At 39.7% G+C, this 22,599-nt stretch overlaps 1 protein-coding gene across 3 annotated transcripts in view; it reads left to right on the forward strand.

Moving 5' to 3' along the window:
* The window catches only part of LOC116954264 (death-associated protein kinase 2), a 68,108-nt gene that overhangs the window by 12,354 nt on the left and 33,155 nt on the right, over nt 1-22,599 (forward strand). For all 3 annotated transcript variants that reach the window (XM_032974884.2, XM_032974970.2, XM_032974869.2), the window contains exon 3: nt 17,496-17,717. In XM_032974884.2, coding sequence (XP_032830775.2) covers nt 17,496-17,717 — 222 coding nt within the window. The remainder of the gene's footprint in view (nt 1-17,495; nt 17,718-22,599) is intronic.

Genomic DNA, 22,599 nt, shown 5'->3' on the forward strand with positions numbered 1-22,599 from the left:
TGATGTTAGCTGGTATTGATGTTAGCTGGTATTGGTGATGTTAGCTGGTATTGATGATGTTAGCTGGTATTGATGATGTTAGCTGGTGTGTGATGTTAGCTGGTATTGATGTTAGCTGGTATTGATGTTAGCTGGTATTGATGATGTTAGCTGGTATTGCTGATGTTAGCTGGTATTGGTGATGTTAGCTGGTATTGATGATGTTAGCTGGTATTGATGATGTTAGCTGGTATTGGTGATGTTAGCTGGTATTGGTGATGTTAGCTGGTATTGATGATGTTAGCTGGTATTGATGATGTTAGCTTGTATTGGTGATGTTAGCTGGTATTGACGATGCTAGCTGGTATTGGTGATATTAGCTGGTATTGACGATGTTAGCTGGTATTGATGATGTTAGCTGGTATTGATGATGTTAGCTGGTATTGATGATGTTAGCTGGTATTGATGATGTTAGCTGGTATTGATGATGTTAGCTGGTATTGATGTTAGCTGGTATTGATGATGTTAGCTGGTATTGATGATGTTAGCTGGTATTGATGTTAGCTGGTATTGGTGATGTTAGCTGGTATTGATGTTAGCTGGTATTGGTGATGTTAGCTGGTATTGATGATGTTAGCTGGTATTGATGATGTTAGCTGATATTGATGTTAGCTGGTATTGGTGATGTTAGCTGGTATTGATGATGTTAGCTGGTATTGGTGATGTTAGCTAGTATTGATGATGTTAGCTGGTATTGATGATGTTAGCTGGTATTGATGATGTTGCTACTCGCAACTGCTTTTCCAGGTTTGCTCCTAGATTTATTGAATTTCGAGTCCCGCCTGCGGTTGCCTTGGCAGGGCCAGCAGACCAAATGATTTCGTGGGGCCGGACGTTCCCCACCCCTGGCATTACATGAACGTGGTAGATGGCAAGAGGTTCAGGGGGTGTGAGTGGCTGGCGGGTGGTGTCAGATTGACTTGTGTTGGAACGAAACTGGAGGAAGGTGCTGATGGGGAAGCGGGAAAAGTGTTCGTGCACAACTCCCCACGCCTCCGCACACTCCACCACGGGGGTTTGGGGAGGTGCGCATGAACACGGGAAGCCGATGTTGTCTCAACGCTCACTCGTGAAGGTGTGAGACCAGTGTTGGGGGGGCAGAGGTCACCTTGTTCTCTGTATGAAATGTGTCGATTCCCACGCCCATGAAATAGAAGCGGTACCTCTGCTGCGAGAACAGAGGCGCGTGCCAAATGAAAAGCACTCGGGCAGGGCTGCTACGTCCCACGTGCAAGCGTAAAGAGGACGTAATATTGCTCCTACGAGCGTATTTGTTTCGTATTAACACGTGGTTTATTGACTTGGAATTGCATTCCCAATAACTGATTTAGAGTTATATCAAGACACCATTTTCACTGAATGCGATCGCCGTGTGCTTATACTGTGTGGTGTCGTAACATTTAGAACCGTTCAAGTGAAGAAAACCACAAGCTTGACTTGCAATGTTTTCCCATAATTTGTCTAACTTTTGTAAAAAATTTTTTTATAAAACGCATGTTTGTTTTTACTTATCTCTGCATTTTTAAGCGTGAAAGTGTCTCGTTTCTAGCGTGAAAGCGTTCGGCGATGATGTATTTGCTCTCGAGTACAAACTCTGCACAATGCTTCCCTATTATGGCTGCATTCTTCATTGCCATGTATTATATATTGTCCATTGTTTGCGGTTGCACTTCTCACGTGTCCCAAATTTGGACGAAATGTTCCTTTGTATAAAAAAAATATTATAATAATAACAACCGCACGTAACATTCACCAAACTCACAAAGATAAACTAAGCTCTTCTGGCATTCATGGAGCACCATGACTAATCTTAATGATTGTCATTCGTTCAGCTTCGCGTCAACTTTCATAGTCGCTGAACCCATTATACTAACATTTTCATTTTAGTATATTATCCATTACCACCTTTTAACTACTTAATATTTTCGGGTATGCTTTTTAATTTAATACGATATTGTGTGTGCTAGTAAAAAAAATGTTTAAAGAACATTTGCACGATTATTAAAAGCGCATTTTAGACACAAAAAATTGTACGCACACGCACTTAAGACCACTGCATGGCCATTCGAATAAGACTGCACTTTCACAAAGGCACTTCACTCTGCCGCCTAATATGTTGACAGTTCTTATACTGGTAGGAACGAAGTTGTAAACTGAGTGTACCAGCCTGCAATAGATTAATGTGTCCGTCCGTCCGTCCCCTTTCAATACTTTAACGAAGTGAAATCTCGTGCTGTTGGGTGTAAAATTTTGAGGGCAAAAGGTGGGAAGACGTTCTCAATTTGCACAATTTTACGTAACAATGTCATAAAATTGCGCAAAATTCCAATGTTCCTACCAGCCCACCCTGCAGAGACCTGTTCACGTCGCCAGATGTGTTTAAAGTGTCACGTGGATTAAGTTCGACGTGGGAAGTGTGCATGGAGTACTGTTCCATACATAGGCTGTGCATTAGGGAAATGAGGTCATACCTTGAAATTTCAGGAAATGTCTGCAGAAGTATATCAAACACAATGTATAATTAAGGCGGGGGGGGGGGGGGAAACCGTCATCATTGTTTTATTTTTATTATTTTATTATTTCCCTTCTACGTGACTTTACCGAAAGAACCAAGAATAAATACAATGTATTCATGTCGTATATTTAGAACATTGTCCATAATTGGTGGCTGGTTGTTTATTATTGAGCGGACCCATTCAGTGCTTTGTGATTTGTCACCTAATGCACGGTCTCTCTATATATAAAAAAGCATTCATTCATCTGCCCCAAGAGTGAAATGGAAACATACCACGCTGTTGGCCACCAACGAGAATTGTACTCACAGTACTTGGTTTGAGGGGGGGGGGGGGGAGGAGCTGAAATAATAGAGAGAAGACATTTTAACAAATATTATATGTTTGCAATGCTTTGTTACGTCACAAACTGGATTCTTTGGTTCATAAATTCTGCATGTAGTTCAACTTACGTCGTAATAATACCTGTGGACATCTCCCATCATCTTGTTTAGCAAGAAATGTTTGAAAAGTACGCAGCGTCCCCAGAAGATTTGTGAAAACAAAAATGTTTTAATTAAATTCCACGACATTCAAAGCTTGGTCTTCATCGAAGTGTTAAGGAGCTTACACAAATATGTTTAGTAGGCCACGACTTTTGGAATCTCTTCCCCCTTCACTGGCCTCCGTGATATCACGTGCATACACACGTCGTCACCATCAAGGCTTGTAAACATGATGTATACATGTGGACATAGCTGGGGATGTAGCGTTATAAAATGTGTCATAGAATAAGCAAACATTTGTAATTCGGTACAACGTTATTTGCTTTCGTTCGTGTAAACATTAAATAACCATAACTTAGAAGTCCACACGTCTGTTTCAAAACAGGCGGTGCTAAGCAGCAGTCAGTTTTGCAGTCGACAAAGGACAATAATTTCGTCTAAAAATCTCCACATTGTCTAAACAGTTAACTAAACACGTAATGTTAATGGTGCATTTTTTTTATAAATGAGTCTCATTTGTCTGCAAATGTGATTTATCCACAATTCTGTCAATGCTGTAGAATATAAACAAACAGCATGCTGAGTGTAACCTGATGCCTGTGTGATCTTTGATCAATTCTTGTGCAACCCGAGTAATTGATTCATTGGAATTCCGTGCCATTGGACTCGATGCGTTTGTTTATAAAATGGTACAATACTAGCTGCGGCATTGTAGGCAACTTGACAGTCAACAAAAAACGCAATTGACGTGAAAAAAATGTTAAAAGTGTACAATTATGGATCACAATCACACGTGCTTATTCACTACACGTGTTTATCTATAGATACTCTTGTGAATTATAATGGCCCAGTTACTTTCTTCTCAATGGGGGATTGTGAACATTGTGAAATCGATGGCTCCATACCTTGCACAGGGGAGTAATCATAAACGTATATAATACCTGTCTTGAGATGTGTGCGAGACGCGTAGAAGTTTCAAAAGTAAATATTGCTTGCGCAAATGTAATTTCTCCTTGTCCTTTTGGTGAGGTAAATTTCAATGCATTTGTGCAAATAGATTTCAAATGTTGCACGCTCTCTGTGGAGGCAACAGTTTTGAAAGAAATGGTGCGTGATTGAGTGAACTTGTGACAAGACTTGGGAGTTATAAATGTCACGACAACGTGATAATATAACGTGAGCGTCTGAAACAGTTTGTTCTTAAGCACACTGGTAAATTGAGTTTGGAAAGTTTATGGCTTTCCGAGTGAATGCAGCAACAGCGGTTGTATGCGAATACCACATTGGATCCAGACATTAATAGCGTTTTTGAATGTTATTGCGAGATAAATATTTAAATCCATTCAAGGACTGGCCTTTTACGAGTACGTGGTTTCCAATGTAATGTTTAACATTGGGCTGCACATCGTTGAATTACTAATTTACAGTGAATTCCTGCTTAGCTGCCATTGTATAAATAACTGGACGATGTGTACACATCGTTTGCCAGTAAGTGACCTATTTTGTCTTCTTGTGTGTTGTCTGCACTATTGATCGGGTGCAATGCATTGTTGGTGATGTATATTTACATTTTTATTGGACCTTTTTACTTCGTGTTTATTGGGAAACAGTGTGTTTAACCACTGACCCTTTTTATGGCTAATCTTGGACTTTTTGTGATTCCTTACTTGGCTCAAAACTATGAAAAGATACAATTTTATATTTTAAATTATATAATTTCTCACCTTTTAATGTATTCATTTGTATGATTAATTACACTGTCTCTGTTACGTCTGTCATGAAAACGGTGTGTGTGTTTTTTTATTGATGAAACCCGACTTAAGGGCGAGCTTCTTAGCTCACAGGGTACTTCAAAATGAGGTGAACTAAAGTGAACATCCCAGCAGCCTCTTCGAGCATGGACGAGTTAAAATGTACCATTCCGGGGAAATCTGGCGAACTCTGTTCAGGATCATACCGTCTCGTTTGTATTGTGTGTGTGTGTCTCATTTGGTATCCTCTAGCTACATTCTTTTAGCCTGAATGTTTAAAATAAAAATAAAAAACTGTGCGTGTAATTTACACAAATCGTAAACGCTCGATTAAGTTGCGCCGCATTCGATGCGTGTATCCTTAAAGTGATGATCAGTTTTTCTCAATTAATTGCTGAATCGCCGCACGTTGCAAACTGCAACGGTTTAAGCAGATAATCTTTGACACCAAGCACAGCAATGTCTTTAAAGCCCTAATAATGCATGTTCTGTTTATATAATTACATTATTGCGTTGGCCTTATTATTAAGTTATGTTTATATAATTACATTATTGTGCTAGCCTTATGACTAAGTTGTTATGCAGTTATAGTATTAAATCGTTCTGGTTAAAAAGTTATATCTTAATTATAGTTAATATTCTAGCAATATCATGTACGTGGCATGAAGCATTATAGAATAGTGGATATTGTATCGGGTAACATCTTTAACTGTATAATGACAATGGTGTGTCGAGCTAATCAGTACATCCATATTATTAAATGTCTTCTCAAAGCAAAGGAACATCGCTAAACGTCGGTACATTTTATTCCAATGAAAGCTAAATAAAACATGCATGGTGTTTCCTGTATTATGGACAATTTTATTCAATAGAATGTACTGTACATTTTTCCAAGAAAAGCTGACAGATGAAATTATCCTTGACTTTAATGTGATTAGGTAGCTAATGTCATAAAATGAAACATTCCAACATCGGGCCAACATGAAATCCCGTGGAACCACCATTCCGATGTAGAGTAGCACAACACGCAATGTTGCGAATAAGAGTGAAGACACTCAACCTGGCCATGTCGCATGAGACCTCTCTTTTCAAGTAGTGTCTCATAAGGATTACACCTGATTCCTTGACTCTATTTTTTCGTTACGTAGAACGACGTCTATTTAAACATCTGTCACTTTTGAATAGATGTCCATGCATATTCGATGCAGTACTTTGACACTGCACCACAAAATCTATACAGGAAGCATACAGCAAATGAATCACAAGCACAATTAACAAATTTACTCAACACAATCGTCAACATCGCTGCCTTTAAAGAAAAAATATATAGAACACCAAACATCTGTCTCCTTCAAATCTCTGCTGTCATATTCTGATAAATTTATCCATGCTTCATGGATGCCAAAATCCTTCGATTAGGCACTTCAGTGACACCATGTCTACGTCTGCAAATGATCTCACCCCACTGAAAACCCAGGGCTTAATTTCGCCCTGATCATACCTCTTCAACAACAGCTTAATCTACTATATGAGCAAAACTATCATTGGTCCTAGACTTGAGAGAAAGTGAAATAAATATGGCCCTAAAATATGCGACCAGATCTGGAATGTATATATGTTGAACTTCTTTTGCACAGTACATAGCCAACCATGCTCATCAGAGATGCGGGGGAAAGTAAACATACTAAACACAAAAAGCAGTTCTTAAAGAAATGAGTTTTCAATCTAGATTTAAAAGTGCATAGCTCCACTGACTTCCTAATATCGGAACGAAGAGCATTCCAGACATCCACAGAAGCGCATCGGAAAGCACGATGCAGTGACCGTCTTTGTTCGATGGTTGGCCAAAAGCCGCTGCGAGGATGACCGGAGTTTGCGTGATAGTTTATGTTCCTCGATGAGAACACATCAAGGTTCACATCAAACCGTATCAGTCAGCTCTGGCAAGGTCTAACTAAATCAGACTTCTACTCTGCCATGGCTGCACCGGGTGCAGGGAACTCTATCTCCCTTCTCGGCTCAGTAAACTCCCTCGTGCGTCACCAGAAGCCAGCGTCTTACACTACTTCGTCAGTTGCCAAATGTGAACAACTCACCTCCTATTTCCCTCAAAATATCAATGGGCTTTTGAAACCTTATCACAAGTGAGAGCAGGGATTGAGAATGTAATTTGTACATTTAGGTCGTAATGTGCATAAGGATATTGTGAGAATTAGTTTAGAAGAGACATTGTTTTAGCAGAGCGAGTCGCTACTGACTGCATACTTTTCTCTTTAAAAGTAGAGAGGTCAAGTTTGGTGGTGTTAAGAGACAGGTATTTGAGGCACAGGCTTAACAAAACACACAAAATAAAGACTTCTGTCCTTTTCAGCAAAGGTGCATGCTGAGGATGCTTCGTATGGGCATGTAGGGCTAGCGACTTGCAAGTTTTTGATTTTAAAAAAATTGACAGACAAGCACTCTATATGACTTTTCAGTTACGTGATTTTTAAAAAGAATTATTTCCGGTTATGAGGGATGTCCAACATACTACAAATAATTAAATAAGACAACGTACTAAACTGCAATTACATTTCCACATTAATTACATGTAAGACATTTACATAATGCTTCATAACTTAACAATGAACTAAATTACATTATGAGACCTCCTTTGCCAGTAACAAGATATAGTAATAGGTTTTACCCTTTTAACATGGCACAAAAACTGACACTTTTATTAAAGGTGCCAGTTAAAAGGGTAAAACCTATTACTATAATGAACTAAATGTTCACGATGGAATATTTACTATTTAATAATGCGACAAAAAAATCACTGCTGTACAGTTTAATCCAAGTCACTGACCATCACCATGAAGCAGAGGTGAAAGCCTGATTCTGTAGAGGTTTACTGACACACTTGGTGAAGAATGTATTTTGTTTCGAACAGATACAATTAACGTGTCATGGTTTTAGAAAAATAAGTGCAGACGATTTGAAAATTTTAGTCATGTAACTTTGAGTCTGTAGCTTGCTATGTGCAATCCCCATTGAGTAATTCTCAGGTAATTTTTCGAATTTGACAGATTTGAACGCAATGACCTATTCATTTAGAATGATACCAGGGAATATTTTACCATTGACTGTGAGTGAAGGAGACGGTGCGTATCACAGAAGTACCTCGTTATTCACGAACTTGTTATCCACGATTTTGGCTGTCCGTGAATCGCATCTGGAACTCTACACGACTGCATCAAGAGTGAAAGAGAGAGAACAAACGTGATGAGATCAAGTGATGGGAGAGAATGTGATGCGAGAAAGTGATGAGATAAAGATATGTATTCGTATTATTATTTCCACCTATTTAATAGCTTATTTATGTATTTATCTAAGGTAATTAATTAAAAGGATAGGGTTTCATAGGCCAATATCATCCGTGAAATGTGATATTCGCGAGCATCTCCAGAACATATCCCTCGCAAATAACGAGGGAATACTATAGTGTGGTTCAAACCAAATTCGAAGCTTTCGTGACTGCAGGAATTACTCTTTGGTTCTTTCGATAAAGTGACGTAGAAAGAAATAAAATAAAATAATAGAATACGACGTTTCGATTGCAACACAAGCAACCATGACCAGGTGCAAATGAATGAGAAAACAAACCTAGTAAACTTAGAAATATAACGCAATACATCACAGAGAGTCGGCCAACACAACAGTCAACACCCTACCTGGTTGATCAACGTTCTTCCAAAGATTGCTAAATTTGAGTGAGTCTCTCTCTGCTGGTGTGTCTGTCTGTGTGTCTCCGTGTCTGTGTTTTGTCTCTCTCTCAAATTTAGCAATCTTTGGAAGAACGTTAATCAACCAGGTAGGGTGTTGACTGTTTTGTTGGCCGATTCTCTGTGTTGTATTGCATTATATTTCTGAGTTTACTAGGTTTGTTGTCTCATTCATTTGTACCTGGTGATGGTTGCTTGTGTTGCAATCGAAACGTCGTATTCTATTATTATTTATTTTTATTTCTTTCTACGTGACTTTACCCAAAGAACCAAAGAGTATAGTGTGTTTATTACACTCACAGTAATTACCAAGGTAGCCACCAGACCCGAACCGCTAACGTCTGCAACAAAACGTCGAACACCTTATCCCTCGGCCATGTCCACCACCTTGTGACTACTACATTTGGTATTCACATGGTATTTAAACCAAAAATCTGCAATGCCATATTTCTGAACGGTAAAATTAATACTTGTACAAGCCTTTGTAAACTGTTAATAGACAAAGCCAGTTGTTTCCTTATACATACTGGACCTGGCAGTATATTTTAGGATTTAAATCAGTGGGGGGAATGTTTGGCTGCAGATAAAAAACAAGTTTCCTGTGTGCTTGGCCTTGGAATGCAACAGTTGTTTCTTATTAATGCATGTCCTAGAGCCACATGCCCTTCCGTGGGGTATGTGTCTGGACTTGCATGTAAGCGCTAAGCCGTATTTTATTTGCCATTCAAAACCCTACCCTCAAAACGCTGGTGAATGTGCTTCTCCTTATTGTGGTTACCTGGTGTATTTTACACAAACACATGCCATAGTGGCTTGCCGCTGCACTCATTATAGTATTATCTGAAGCAATTGGTGTACGTTATGGTCGAAACGTCGTGATAATTTTTTATTGTTTTATATATATTTTATTATTTTATTGTTTCCCTTCAACGTGACTTTACCGAAAGAGCTAAGAATATGAATTGGTGTACGTTTTCAAGAGCACTGGTGGCTCACGGAGGGTAAATTTTTTGGCGATGCTGCTTACTTATTGACAATGGTACAGCCAACAGCCATGCTACTCTGGAGGGCCTCACACCATGTCGGAGCACTGAGCCACCACAGCTGAGATCCTAAATCTAAATCTGGGCAGCCACCCACCCCTTGGTTAAACCAAAATTCTGGTCACCAATACTTGAACACAATAAACCTCTTATATTTGGTTTGTCTCTTAATGCAGTAAATTGCAGCTCAAAGGACCAAAACATTTATTTTAATTGCCATGAAGGAATACACTTGTTATGGCATGTAAAGAATGTGTGCCACATGGTGTGGACAATTGGCATCGTGTTGTAAAAATGCTCTGAAACATTTCCAGTGGATGTTCTCTGACAAAGGTCGCTGGGATAGTTCCAAAGATTTCAGTTTTTTTTTTCATCTCATGACATAACACCAGTCTAGAAAACGCATTTCAACCAGAATTATGATGAAGTAAAATTATGCGGCCAGCCATATTTGCTTCGTAGAAATGTGTTGAGCAATATATGTTCTGCTCGTTTGTCATGTCACATCTTATCCATGGCATTTGTTATGCCCGTGAAAATAACAACCAGCAAATGTACCCATCAGCACATCACTGGACTTGAATACATGTGCAAATAATATTTTATTGTAGAAAAACCTTCCAAACAATGTTAATGTGATAGGAATCTACGACCCATTTCCATTTAGCATTTCGTAATATGTTCTTGCATATCATGGGACCTCCTTTGCCAGTACCAAAATATGAGAATAGGTTTTCCCCTCTTTTCTGGCAACAAAACAGGTGTGTTAAGATGTTAAAACACCAAACTGAAACCTTTTACAAGGGAATCATGTCTGCATTAACCACAATACTTGTGGTCAGAATGCAAACAAAAAAAACGTACTCTGATAATATGTGCATTGTCTTTGAAACTGATTGGTCCACACCAGAGATAGCTTTCTTCAAAACGGCTTTCTTCTAGGCGCAAAAGAAAGCTGTCTCTGGTGTGGACTAATCAGTTTCAAAGACAATGCATATATTTCGATTTAAAGCTCTCGTGACTGCAAGGATTCATCTTCTTTGGTTCTTTCGGCCACAACACAAGCGGCCTTCATCAGGTGATGGGGACGAGACTGTCTGGAGGACAGCGCTGGAGTGAGAAAGCCACGCTGAGATCACGACCTTTAAGCTGTGTGAGAAGAAACAAAGCGCCTTGACAAAGGAATTAGCATATAATTTAGCATTGAAATGGCTGAGTGATTAGCTTGTGACTGGTCACAGAAAAGGCTATGTTAAAGTTAAAGCATACACATCCGCAAAGGCACCCCTTGACAAAGGAATTAGCATAGAATTTAGCATTGAAATAGCTAAGTTAAAGTATACACATCCGCAGAGGCACTCCTTGACAAAGGAATTAGCATAGAATTTAGCATTGAAATAGCTGAGTGATTAGCTTGTAACTGGTCACAGAAATAGCTATGTTAAAGTCAGAGCATATACATTCACCGAGGCACCTAGTACAAATCAAACAGGAGAATTTAGCATTGAAATAACTAGGCGAATTTAGCATTGAAATAACTGAGTGATTAGCTTGTGACTGGTCACAGAAATGGCTATGTTGAAGTTAAGGCCTACACATCTGAGCTATTCACAGTAACTGGGTATACAATACAATATATAATGAATACTATATAGTGAACCAATAAAAAATACTAAAATATAAATTACCTCAATGTTATCAATAAACTCTATATTCTCCAATCAGCTAAGCTACCAACAATAAGTCGTTATATATCACAATGCTATAAGACCTGGTTCACTCCAGCGCTGTCCTACAGACAGTCTCGTCCCCTTCACCTGATGAAGGCCGCTTGTGTTGTGGCTGAAACGTCGTGAGAATATTATTGTGTTATTTTATTTATTCAATTTATTATTTTATTCTCATTCTACGTGACTTTACCGAAAGAACCAAAGAAAATGCATATATTATCAGAGTATTTTCTTGTTTGCATTCTGACCGCAAGTATTGTGGTTAATGCAGACATGATTCCTTGTAAAAGGCTTCAGTTTGGTGTTTTAACATCTTAACACCTGTTTTGTTGCCAGAAAAAAGGGGAAAACCTATTCTCATGATCTTGCATGTCATGTGATGTACTGTACCAAATAAATATGGCAAATGAGGTTTGGGAAGGATAATTTAATGTGGCCTTATATTATACCACTTTCCTATTGTGTCTTGCATTAGTTCCATGATTCTAGCCTCTAATGAATGCCCAACAAAAACCTCTTACCGTTTTATTGTAAATGGACACACATAAAAGTCCAAAAGACTTAAAACATGTTTTTACATTCTATTTCTGCAGTTTGTGAGATGGGGAGGATATATTAATTACAATAGCTGCCTGTGTTTATCGTTCCGGAAGGAAGACAACATCTGTTGTGCTAAGAATATTGGCCTTGGCACTGACAGCCAATGCACAAATAAATGGATGTTAAGTGTGAGGCGTAGGCTGTCCCATCCTTCATCACTTGACAAAATGTAGGATGTTTATCAATGAATTTACCCTGGCTACGACCCACCCAGTACATATATTTATCATCCAGTTCTCAGGTTAATAGAGCAGATTTTTGTTGGTATTTGCATAAACCACTCTTTAATATTATGTTTATATGAATCTACAAAATAAAAATAAAATCACTTTATAACAATACTAACAATTCCCCTTATTTAGCCAAAAATTGGCTCCAATTCTCAATACTTTTTTTTTCTGGAGGGTTCTGCATTGGACGATTTGGTCAATTTTATTCATGAGTGTTTAGCATGTGGACGGAAACCGGAGTACCCAGAGAAAACCCATGCGAACGAGGGGGTAACACTCAAATCTCCACACAAATCTTCGTTTGAAATAATCCATTTCCATGCTGCTACATCCTGGTCACCTTACTATCCAAGTGTATGACACCTGGTGTTCTCAGGCAGTCTCCAAAAATGCCAACCAGGTTCAGCGGAGATTAAATCAAAATCACTTTCCATTCTCTGTCTATGTAGAAATAAAATATCTTTCAAATCGGCCTCCCTAGATTTGTCTCAATCAGCAACATGTTATTTAACACGCAACCTCTGGAGTGTTTTTTTTTCCCTTCTGGGGCTCATCAGCAGTGTCAGGGATGCTAAACAAACACTGCAGCTTTACCAGATGTTCTTGCTAAGTCCCCATTTCTTCACCATGGATCATCTGTACAAAAACATAGTTTAAATCGAAACCATAAATATTGTATAAAACCTCGCCGAGGTCAGCTGAGCGGAGTCAGCACACTGACAGCCACCTCTGCGTTAATAGACGCGTTTGTTTTCTTTAATAAAATTTAAAATAAAAGGTTAAGCAATAACATGCTGACAGCAATAGCACTATACTACTGTATATCTCAAGTTTTTCCCCGATCCATAGACACACAACTTATCAAGCTGTTTGCGTGCCAGGGTTAAACCTAAAAGATTCTCGTAAATATTGTCCAATGACAGGAAATGAGAGCCATATGTGCGACAAGATCCTTTCCCTCGAGTATATTTTTTCGTATCGTTTTAATTTAAATAGCTTACATATCTTGTTATAGTCTTGCGAGATGCGATTATTGTTTACTTGGGTGTCAGTGCACTGAAATGACATTGCCAAATGAACACACGCGCACACAACCCTTTATGGCCAAAGGCACTGGCGCAAACACGACGTTGGGATATGAAAGGTTGTGCCTTTGTACAACATGTGCTGGCATCCGCTGTTGTGGCAGCTGTCCGAGTGCTGGGTGAGATTGACCAGTGGGTGTGCACCAGACACTGCGCTGGCTCCAACCCCTCGGTCCCAACGGACAAAGCGACTCCCACATGGGAGCCACTCCCATCTCTCTCTCTCTTTCTCTCGTTTGGCTGCTGTCCATTGAGAGCAACAACTGCGATTTCACATTCAGGTGGTAAAGCCAGACAAACGTGTCAGGAGCAGCAGAAGTGTATCGCTGCGATGTCCCCTTGTCCCAGGGCCTATCTGGCGTTTTGTTTGGCCCTGAAGATGGCCATTGGCGTGGCTCGCGTTGTTGTTGTTGTTGTTGCTCTGGAGACCTGGAGATCGCTGATCGATGTTCGGTATTCGTCGTGATTTCTCACTTAACAGTGGGGTGCTTGAAGGCTGCCACCTTCCACACCACCACTCCCATGCCCCAGCAAGATGCTCGGAGACCTGAGCACCTTCCACACCACCACTCCCATGACCCAGCATGATGCTCGGATAACCTTAGCACCTATGCACACCAGGGGACGACACACTGGCACGGTTACAAATGGGGCAGTTATAACACAAATTGTAAATATTTTTTCACTGAGAGTAACGTGGATATATTTTCCCCCCCTCAGGGCTGTGTGTTGTTTTTACAACGACGCTTTAAGGGAGAGTTTTGTGCTCCTGATTTGAGTCACTGAGTTGCACCACCTTGCATCGGACTTCAAAAGAGGCCGCTGACATTTAAGAGGAGATCTTTTGGATAATTAATTTTCAATAAAGAATTACTGTCATGATTTTATGATATGTTCAGTAAATAGGAAAACCCATGTAATCTTAAAGCACGATGCAATCACTTCAGGGTAAATGCTGAAGTTGTACAAAAACAATTTCTATCTGGATTTTTGTAATTAACAAAGCGAGACATTGAACGACGTCATCAGATATCTTTAATGCGACATGCAGAGACATGAGAAAATTATATGCATGCTTTAGCGAGTACAATATATGTTTTTTTGTAACTCATTCATATGATTGGACTCCACGTTATGATCTGAGAAATGCTTTCTGATGTACATTCTACCCATATGTATGTTACTCACACTAAGGAAACCGCAGTTATACTGTAGTAAAATAAAATCTTTCTCTTTTATTTATTCTACATGTTTTTTTTCATCCCGGTTGTGATCTTGGCATCATGTCTCGCAGAGCAGCACAATCCTTCATGTCAGAGAATAACCCACAGAAGTGGACACCACAGGGCTGTCTCTTAATTATCTTCAAGTAATCTCCATTCTACACGGTAGGGTGGCAGTACTTACCCACTCACTCTGTCACTGAGAGTAATGTAGACTCTAATTGTATGTGATGGGTTGTTTTGCCTTCATTGGTGACCGAGACGATAAACATGTTACATCTTGAGAACCCGATTTAAACATTGAGCACTGCCTAGAATCAAAGCCCGGATTCCAACGGTGCTAGCTGAGCACTCTGAAGTTTGACATCAGCTGGCATGCTTCTGCGATGTTGTCTTTAGCTTTCAGTGGGCTTTGCATGCACATGTTAAATTTGCACATCATTGAGGGGAGTTCTAGAAAAACATGAAAAGTAACATATACGTTGTAAGAAAACCCATGATAATTTCAATGGAAAACTTACAATACATCCTTGATAGCTGTTTTTGTATCATATCCCCTTAGTTGGCTACACAATTAACTTTATAATTCATTATTTTCCATACACTTAACCCCCACCGTACTCTCATCATAAGCCTCCTTTCTGGAGAATGATAGTTTGTGGGTATTACCAGTTTTAAAATACACCCCTAAATGATAGGTTGTCATCTATTTAACAATTAAGCGCTGCATTAATCTTCGTCTCTTTCTTCCTTTGTGTGGTGTTTGAAATGAGCAGCAGTCTAGAAATCGTATGCTTAAATGTTGTAAGACATTCCACGGCATTCGACTTGTTAGCTGAGTGGAGTCTGCGTGTTCCACCAGAATACGTGTGTTGTATTAGGGTAGCTATTAAAACAATTAAAAAATATTTCTTGTTATTTTACCAGGTAAGGCCCACTGAGATATATAGCTATTTTTCAGAAGCGACCTGGCCACAAATGATAGCCCTATGATGTGGCTTATCAAGTGGAAATTTATCGCAGCCATATACTCTCAACACATATTTATGAATAAATGTGAAGGGAAAACACGGAGCTCCGGGAGAAAAATACACGCGACCACAGGGAGAACATGCAAACTCCAAATATCAAACCCATGACTTCATTAGTAGTCAATATCTCGTCAATATCTCGCCACACCGCGGCACCCCAGAGTGGAGTCCGCTTGTTCCACCTGAACACGCGGGGAAGTCATCAGCGATGGTTTGCACCTCACCACGTTTGCAGTTTGGTAAGTCCTCGATCTTCCATTTACGGAGGCAAAATCCAGATATTTAATTTGTTGTTGGACACGGTTGAGATTGGTCCCCACTGTGGTCAGGGTAAAGATAAAGCAGGTTGTTCACACACACTGTAATACTGTGATATATTGGAAGATTTACGATTTTATCTTCTATGGCTACTTCTGCTCAGCAAGGCCTCAAGCTATTTTTGAGCAAATTGGTCTGGGAACATTTCTTTGTTTGGTGTCACATTACAACCTGCAAAAAAAACAACAGTTGGAATTCTAAATATTCTATGGACTTGGCAAAATGGTAAAAAAACTGATGCACACATACACGTCTGCAAGCTGTCAGACATGTTCACGACTGAATTAAATGTAAGGTTACACCTAAATCCACAAGGGTGTTCAGTATCATTAGCTTTTTTGCAGCTGAACAATGATTGTCATATAAATAAAATAAAATATTCAGCGACTGCATTGGCAGTGGTACATGATTGACATGAAAAAAAAACTCACCACACTCATTACCCCACTGCCTGACAACAGAAAAATGTATAATAGGATGACAATGTGGACAGCTGCCCTTTATAAAGGGGTATTGTCCATTCTTTAATTGAAGGGAAATTGCCTGAAACATTTGCCTATTTACATCGTTCTGCCTAAGGCAGTGCTAATAATTGTTATTACACTTGGTTACCCAGGAAAGCCTCGTTGTTTTCGGAATGGTCCTGCCAATTTTATTTTGCAGTAGGGGGCGACGACTGCGATGTAGATTCCAATTGAGTCGTTTACGGGTCGTGTACTTTTTTTGCGTTTGGAAACATTTTTATGAACTCTAAAACAATTTTTGTTTTATCAGCTAAGGCCCACTGAGCTACATAGCGACTTGGCCACAAGTGATAGCTCAACGAAGTGACATAATGTGGAAATTTATAGCAGTGCAAACTCCAAATATGTAGGCGTCAGGGTATTCATATAATAAATCAAGGAGTTATATGCTAAATTTAATACAATCCAACTAAACTATTTTAAAATAACGTTGCAATGGTGTGTGCTATATATGTCCTAATCATATTAAGCGCTCATGAAAATGTGTTGGATTTAATTATTAAAACCTCCTAAAATACAAGTTATAAATATAACATGTTTTAAATGTTTTATAAGCATAGTAATTAATGAGTTGTCAGTTTAACACGTAGGCTTTCGCGACCAATATTATTCATAATAAAGGCTTTTGGGTTAGATCGCGTTATTTATAAATGTGTCGTAACCCTCCACCACCCGACACAGCCAATCAACAAAAAAAAGTGTCACGTTGACAAAAGACAAATAATTCACTACTTTAGCCCACCGGTGTGTTGAAGAGTACTCAAACTGTAAATGTTGTGGATTCACTCTTCAACACACCGGTGGGCTAAAGTAGTGAATTATTTGTCTTTTGTCAACGTGACACTTTTTCTTTTTGCTGATTGGCCATGTCGGGTGGTGGAGGGTTACGACACATTTATAAATAACGCGATCTAACCCAAAAACCTTTATTATGAATATGAGTTGTGCTTTACTTTTACCCACTTTTCCCATCACCCTTTCCATCAATTCTCACAACTTGTATTCGCTCACTACTTATCTTAAATGTAAACATTTATATAATGTGTTCTGAACTGCACTTTTACGGAGAACACATTTCATGTGGTGGTTCAGCTTTGAGCTCAAGACGTGTTTCCGTCACCTCCTGATCTTCACGCAACCGCACCCTCCCTTCCCTTCCCAGCGGGCAGTTTGCAGTCGTGAAGAAATGCTGTGAGAAAAAGTCCGGCCTGGAGTTCGCTGCCAAGTTCATCAAGAAGCGACGGTCACGCAGCTCTAGACGGGGAGTGGTGCCCGAGGATATTAAGCGGGAAGTGAGCATCCTGCGCGAGCTGCGGCACCCCAACATCATCAGCCTGCACGAGGTGTACGAGAACGACACCGACGTGACCCTCATCCTCGAGCTGTGAGTCATCTCTGTTTATGTCTCATACCGTTGTTGTAGGAGTAACCCGTGGGGGCCCTGCCAGCGTTCACAGTGGCCGTGCTTCGGGTTACACTCCCATTACTGTCCCATTACTGTGTATACGAGGCTACGCAGAGGTCATAAGCCTGAGTCGAGATTTCCAATCTCACCGTGGTCAGGAGACACACGCCTCAATGTCAAGTGTAATGGCTGGGAGTCTGCCATTATCTGCCTTGTCATGGTAATCACAGCAGACCTATGGTATCCTTTGACGGCAAGGTGCAGTCCTGCATTAAAAACTAAAACTATTTTTTTTAGTTTGGTTCAACACGTAGGCTTTCATGACCAACAATATTCATAATAAATGTTTTGGGGTTTTGTTTACATTAACAAACCTTACTGGCTGTGTCGAGTGGTGAGGGTTACGACACATTTATTATGAAGATTTGTTTCTTTTACTGGGTAAGGCCCTCTGAGCTATATAGATATTTTTCAGAAGCCACGAGGCTACAAATGCTAGCTCAGCGAAGTGGCTTAAAATGTGGCAATTTATAGCAACCAAATGCTCTAAACACATGTTTATAAATGTGGAGGGAAAAACCAGAGGACCTGGAGGAAAATCCATGTGACCACGGAAAGAACATGATACACTCCAAACATACAGGCATCAAGGTGGGGATCGAACTCACGACCTCCTGCATACCAGGCGAGGGAATTAACATCTAGCCACTGTAGCAAGATGACAATTTATTGCCAATTTCTTGCTTATGCCACTGTTGGTGGAAGGGACTCCACTTGAGGGATTTTGGCCTACTCTTTTATGCTAACCATTTTAAATTTAATGCTCATGCTGTTGGTGCATGTAAATTTTACAAGTGCCCTTAAATTTTTTCTTAGAATGTGAAACACAAAAGTTCACTGATGATGTGGATACACCCACGGTATCTAGATAGTATACAATGTAATTTATTCTATATGCCTAATTACATATGAATTGTTTCCACATTTTAAAACTCTATAAGTGAAACTCATGAGCTGAATGAGAAACTGGTCTATACTGTGTTTTCAGACTGGCATTTAGAAAATGACTTTTAATAAAGTCTATACTGCGTTTTCAGACTGGCATTTAGGAGATTACTTTTCATAAAGTTCACATAAACATGGGTTTGCAGCATTCTAATTTTCTTTATGTGATTATATAAAATCGACACATGTAAATCAAACATTACTAGAGGGGAATTTGTTGTTTCGTGTCAGTTCATTGGTCCTCAGTACCCATAGCTACCCCAAGTAAAACAGAGCATACATGTATGTTTCAGGCGCTTTCATTTGTTACTGATGACATTAATTATTAACCTCGACAACATTTATTGAGCATCATTGGCTTTGGGAATTTTAATTACATGGATAAATGAACAAAATACTTTTTTTCTTGGCATCCAAATAATAATGTTGCAGGGCATTTCGACTTGACATATAACAACAAAAAACCTCCCTTGGGGTGCTTTGATGTATCTTATGCAACAACAAGGAATAGCAGCTGATATCTGGAGCATCATATGCTACTAATAAGGTAATGCCCAACAGGCATAACATGCAGAATATAACATAAAGAATCGCAATTCAGTTAACTAAGTAGAAATACATAAATTATGTTCTACAGCCTCACATTTTTCCTATTGAAGCATTGAACTCACCTTTGTGAGGACAGATGGTTTTGCCTGTTCATGTAATAGGGTTATAACAGCACTAAAATATTGATATAATAGAATAAACCCATTATCATTAAAAATCCTTTTTGGACGTGTTACTTAATGATTTAATTTTCTTAAATGCTCCAGTTGGTATACTGCAGCGCTGGTATAATAGTTTAAGTATTGTTATAATTATAGCAACCCTTACACTTATTTAGAGTCCTTTGTTCAGTCGACTGCTGGATGATGGTTATCCCACATCACTTCTGACATGTGGGTTGTATGACCATTGCCTCATCATGCCGGTCGGTGCTGGTTGGTAAAGTTTGGTGGGTGGCAGTGGCAGGGCAAATTCAGATATCACTCACCACTGATGTATCTGCAAATACATAACGCTGATGAAGTATAATTGATTAGTTTTAGCACAGTGTTGATGAAGGAACATTCATCTCTTGCAACCGCCTGCTCATCTGGCCATCGTGTATCGAGCATGTCAGTGTTTGTCACCGGCACCAGTTTACTAGATCCACTGCAATCTCACTTACAGGAATCGTGTGGAACAAACACATTTTCAATATCGCTTCTAAATCAAAACATTTTTATCTATGATTTTGCCTTTATTTTTTTGTACAAAAAAATTCTGGCATGAATATTTCACAAATATTTAGCATGTGGGAGCATTTGCCTCTAAATGTCATGGGCATACACTCAATGAAAATGTGTCTTCCATTCTCCTGATTTCCTTGCACGCATTTGTTTGTAAACATTGCTGAAACAGCTTAAGCATGAATTACTACAATATGGTTGTTCCAAATGTCAGGTGTTCCATTATTTATCTGCGGCTTCTTCATACGTACTTGACATTCTGGGCACTCATGGATATGCAAGGCATGCTGATGAGCCTGAATAAGAGTGAAGACACATCCATACACAGCCATGTCTCTCACGCAGGCAACTGTTTAATGTGTTTATCGAAGGCCTGCTGGAGGAATGATTGTGCAGTATTTCTGTCAGCGAGTGAACCTCATCTTTATTTGTTTATTTTTTTATACTTTTTTTAAACCTCACTGGAGCATTGATGGCATAATAGAATGTAACTTACATTTAAGTGTCCATCACTTCATTCACTTCGAAGTCGGATTTGAACTGGCGTGTCTTACTTGTCTATGAACACTGGCGTAATCACGAGCCACAGGTGCAAAATCTCCAGTTGTCATGAACTCACAATGGGTGTATGGGCTGAAACGCCTTCACTGCATGTGGGTACATGCACGGTCTTGCTCCCTGCTACATTGATCCACCCAGCAATTAGAAGGCAATGGGATGCAGAAACACACGGTCCTCATCTTCTATTACAGCTATCACAGTGTCTGTTTTGCCAAGGGGTGTACTGCGGCCACTCATGCTGTAATGGCTCTTGAAATAAATTCACTCACTGCCATGATCCTAATATTATTTAAGCCTACTTTATTTTTTTGAGTGAAAACAAAGTGCGTGTTTATACCACACCGTAAGACGCTACCTCGTTTCAACCAACAATGTAATCGCACGCGCATACATCCGAATAACCGTGTGTTAAATGATGGTGGAAACATTTTGATAAGCCGAGCCCTTTGCTCAGCCATGCACAGTGTAAAGAGTTGTGGCCATCTGGACAGTGTGGATGTGAAGGCTTGGAATAAAACCCCACTGCGAATTATAGCTTTCTCCACAGTTTAATTCGCATCCATTCAAAATAGGCTCTTAAAAGGCCGCACAACAACAGCTGCCCTTTACCTGTAAGTGGTGGTGACCTCACCGGAGTGTGTGCCAAGATAAATGTGCCTTGCGACCATGTGAAGTGGTGAAGGTTTGCTAGCAGGTAGTAAAGTCTCGATTACGGGACAGACCCCAGTTTTTTTTATTCAGGCAAACAAGCTACGTTAACTGGAAGATGTACTATCTGTGCCACCTACTATGCCACCTTCCCAAATGAATTATCATGATCAGCCATGATCCATCCACTGCCAGATGAATACTTTCCCAAGCTGTCACACGATCTCAACAATCCATCTAGCTCCTGCACATGAGCTAATTTCATCACTTTCACTTCTGCTGTGGGCGTTCTCTCAGGCACGCTACCTCCTTTGGTGACATTTCATCGTTGGTCTCAACCACCAGCCATGGTCCCTTACAGCGACATGTCCTGCCCAAGCCAGTTAATGTAATATCTATAATTTGCTTTTGTTCTCAAATCTATCTCTTCCCGTTTTTGTCTTTCAGGAAAAAAAATCATTGCGTGAACCTTTCAGATTATTTTACATATTAGTAATCAACGCCTGGATGTATATTCATTATGTCATAACAGGTAATATACCTGGATTTAAATAGTTCTTACTTTGGCACATTGGTGCATTGCTTTTTATTCGTTTTATTTTTAAAACGGCACTCCAACCTGCTCTCATCTGCTTCTATATTTCACCATTTTGATCCTGGACTGCCTTCAATAACTGTCCTAGGTATACACACTCTGATATGTATTGGCAGTTGTGTCCCGTCGACAGGAAATACATTCAGTTGCTCAGCGAGCTTGTTGTACCTGACTTTTCTTGCTTCAACTCCCACGTGAATATGCCTTGCATTACCTTTTTAGCACCGACTTGAGAAGGTGTTTTTTGATTTTTTAACGTACACTTTTTGTGAATATTGCTCTGTGAAGCTCTCCCGTTAGAAAACGTGCCCCATACACGAGGGAGCAATGCAGTTGCCACGACACCCAGCTTCCTCTGTCTTCCAGTTGCAAATGCTTTGACACCACCCCAAGTATTCGTTTTTTCCCTCCCCTGAATAAATCTAGAAAAGGCCAACTACGGGTTCATTTGCCAATTTCCAATTGCGTAAATGGCCAGCATTTGGAAGCTTGTGACTGGGATCGAGTTTTATGTGCACTGATACAAAAATCCCATTCTCTAAAATGTTACACTGCGTGCCATAGTGCAAACATGCCCAGCTACTTTATGAAGAAATTAATCTCTTCTAATAAACTACATTTTACACCTACACACAGGTCCAGACTAGCCATAGGGCAGTCCGGGCAAATGCCCAGTGGGCCAGTCCAATCCGAGGGCCGGACTATGTGACGAAATTGCGAATGTGATCAGAGTTAAATATTTAATTACCTCTAATGTGTATGCCTCATTGCTTATTAG

The sequence above is a fragment of the Petromyzon marinus genome, chromosome 1 (genome assembly GCF_048934315.1).
Source record: "Petromyzon marinus isolate PM22_M1 ecotype Great Lakes invasive population chromosome 1, UKy_Petmar_22M1.pri1.0, whole genome shotgun sequence".
Taxonomy (NCBI): Eukaryota; Metazoa; Chordata; class Hyperoartia; order Petromyzontiformes; family Petromyzontidae; genus Petromyzon; species Petromyzon marinus.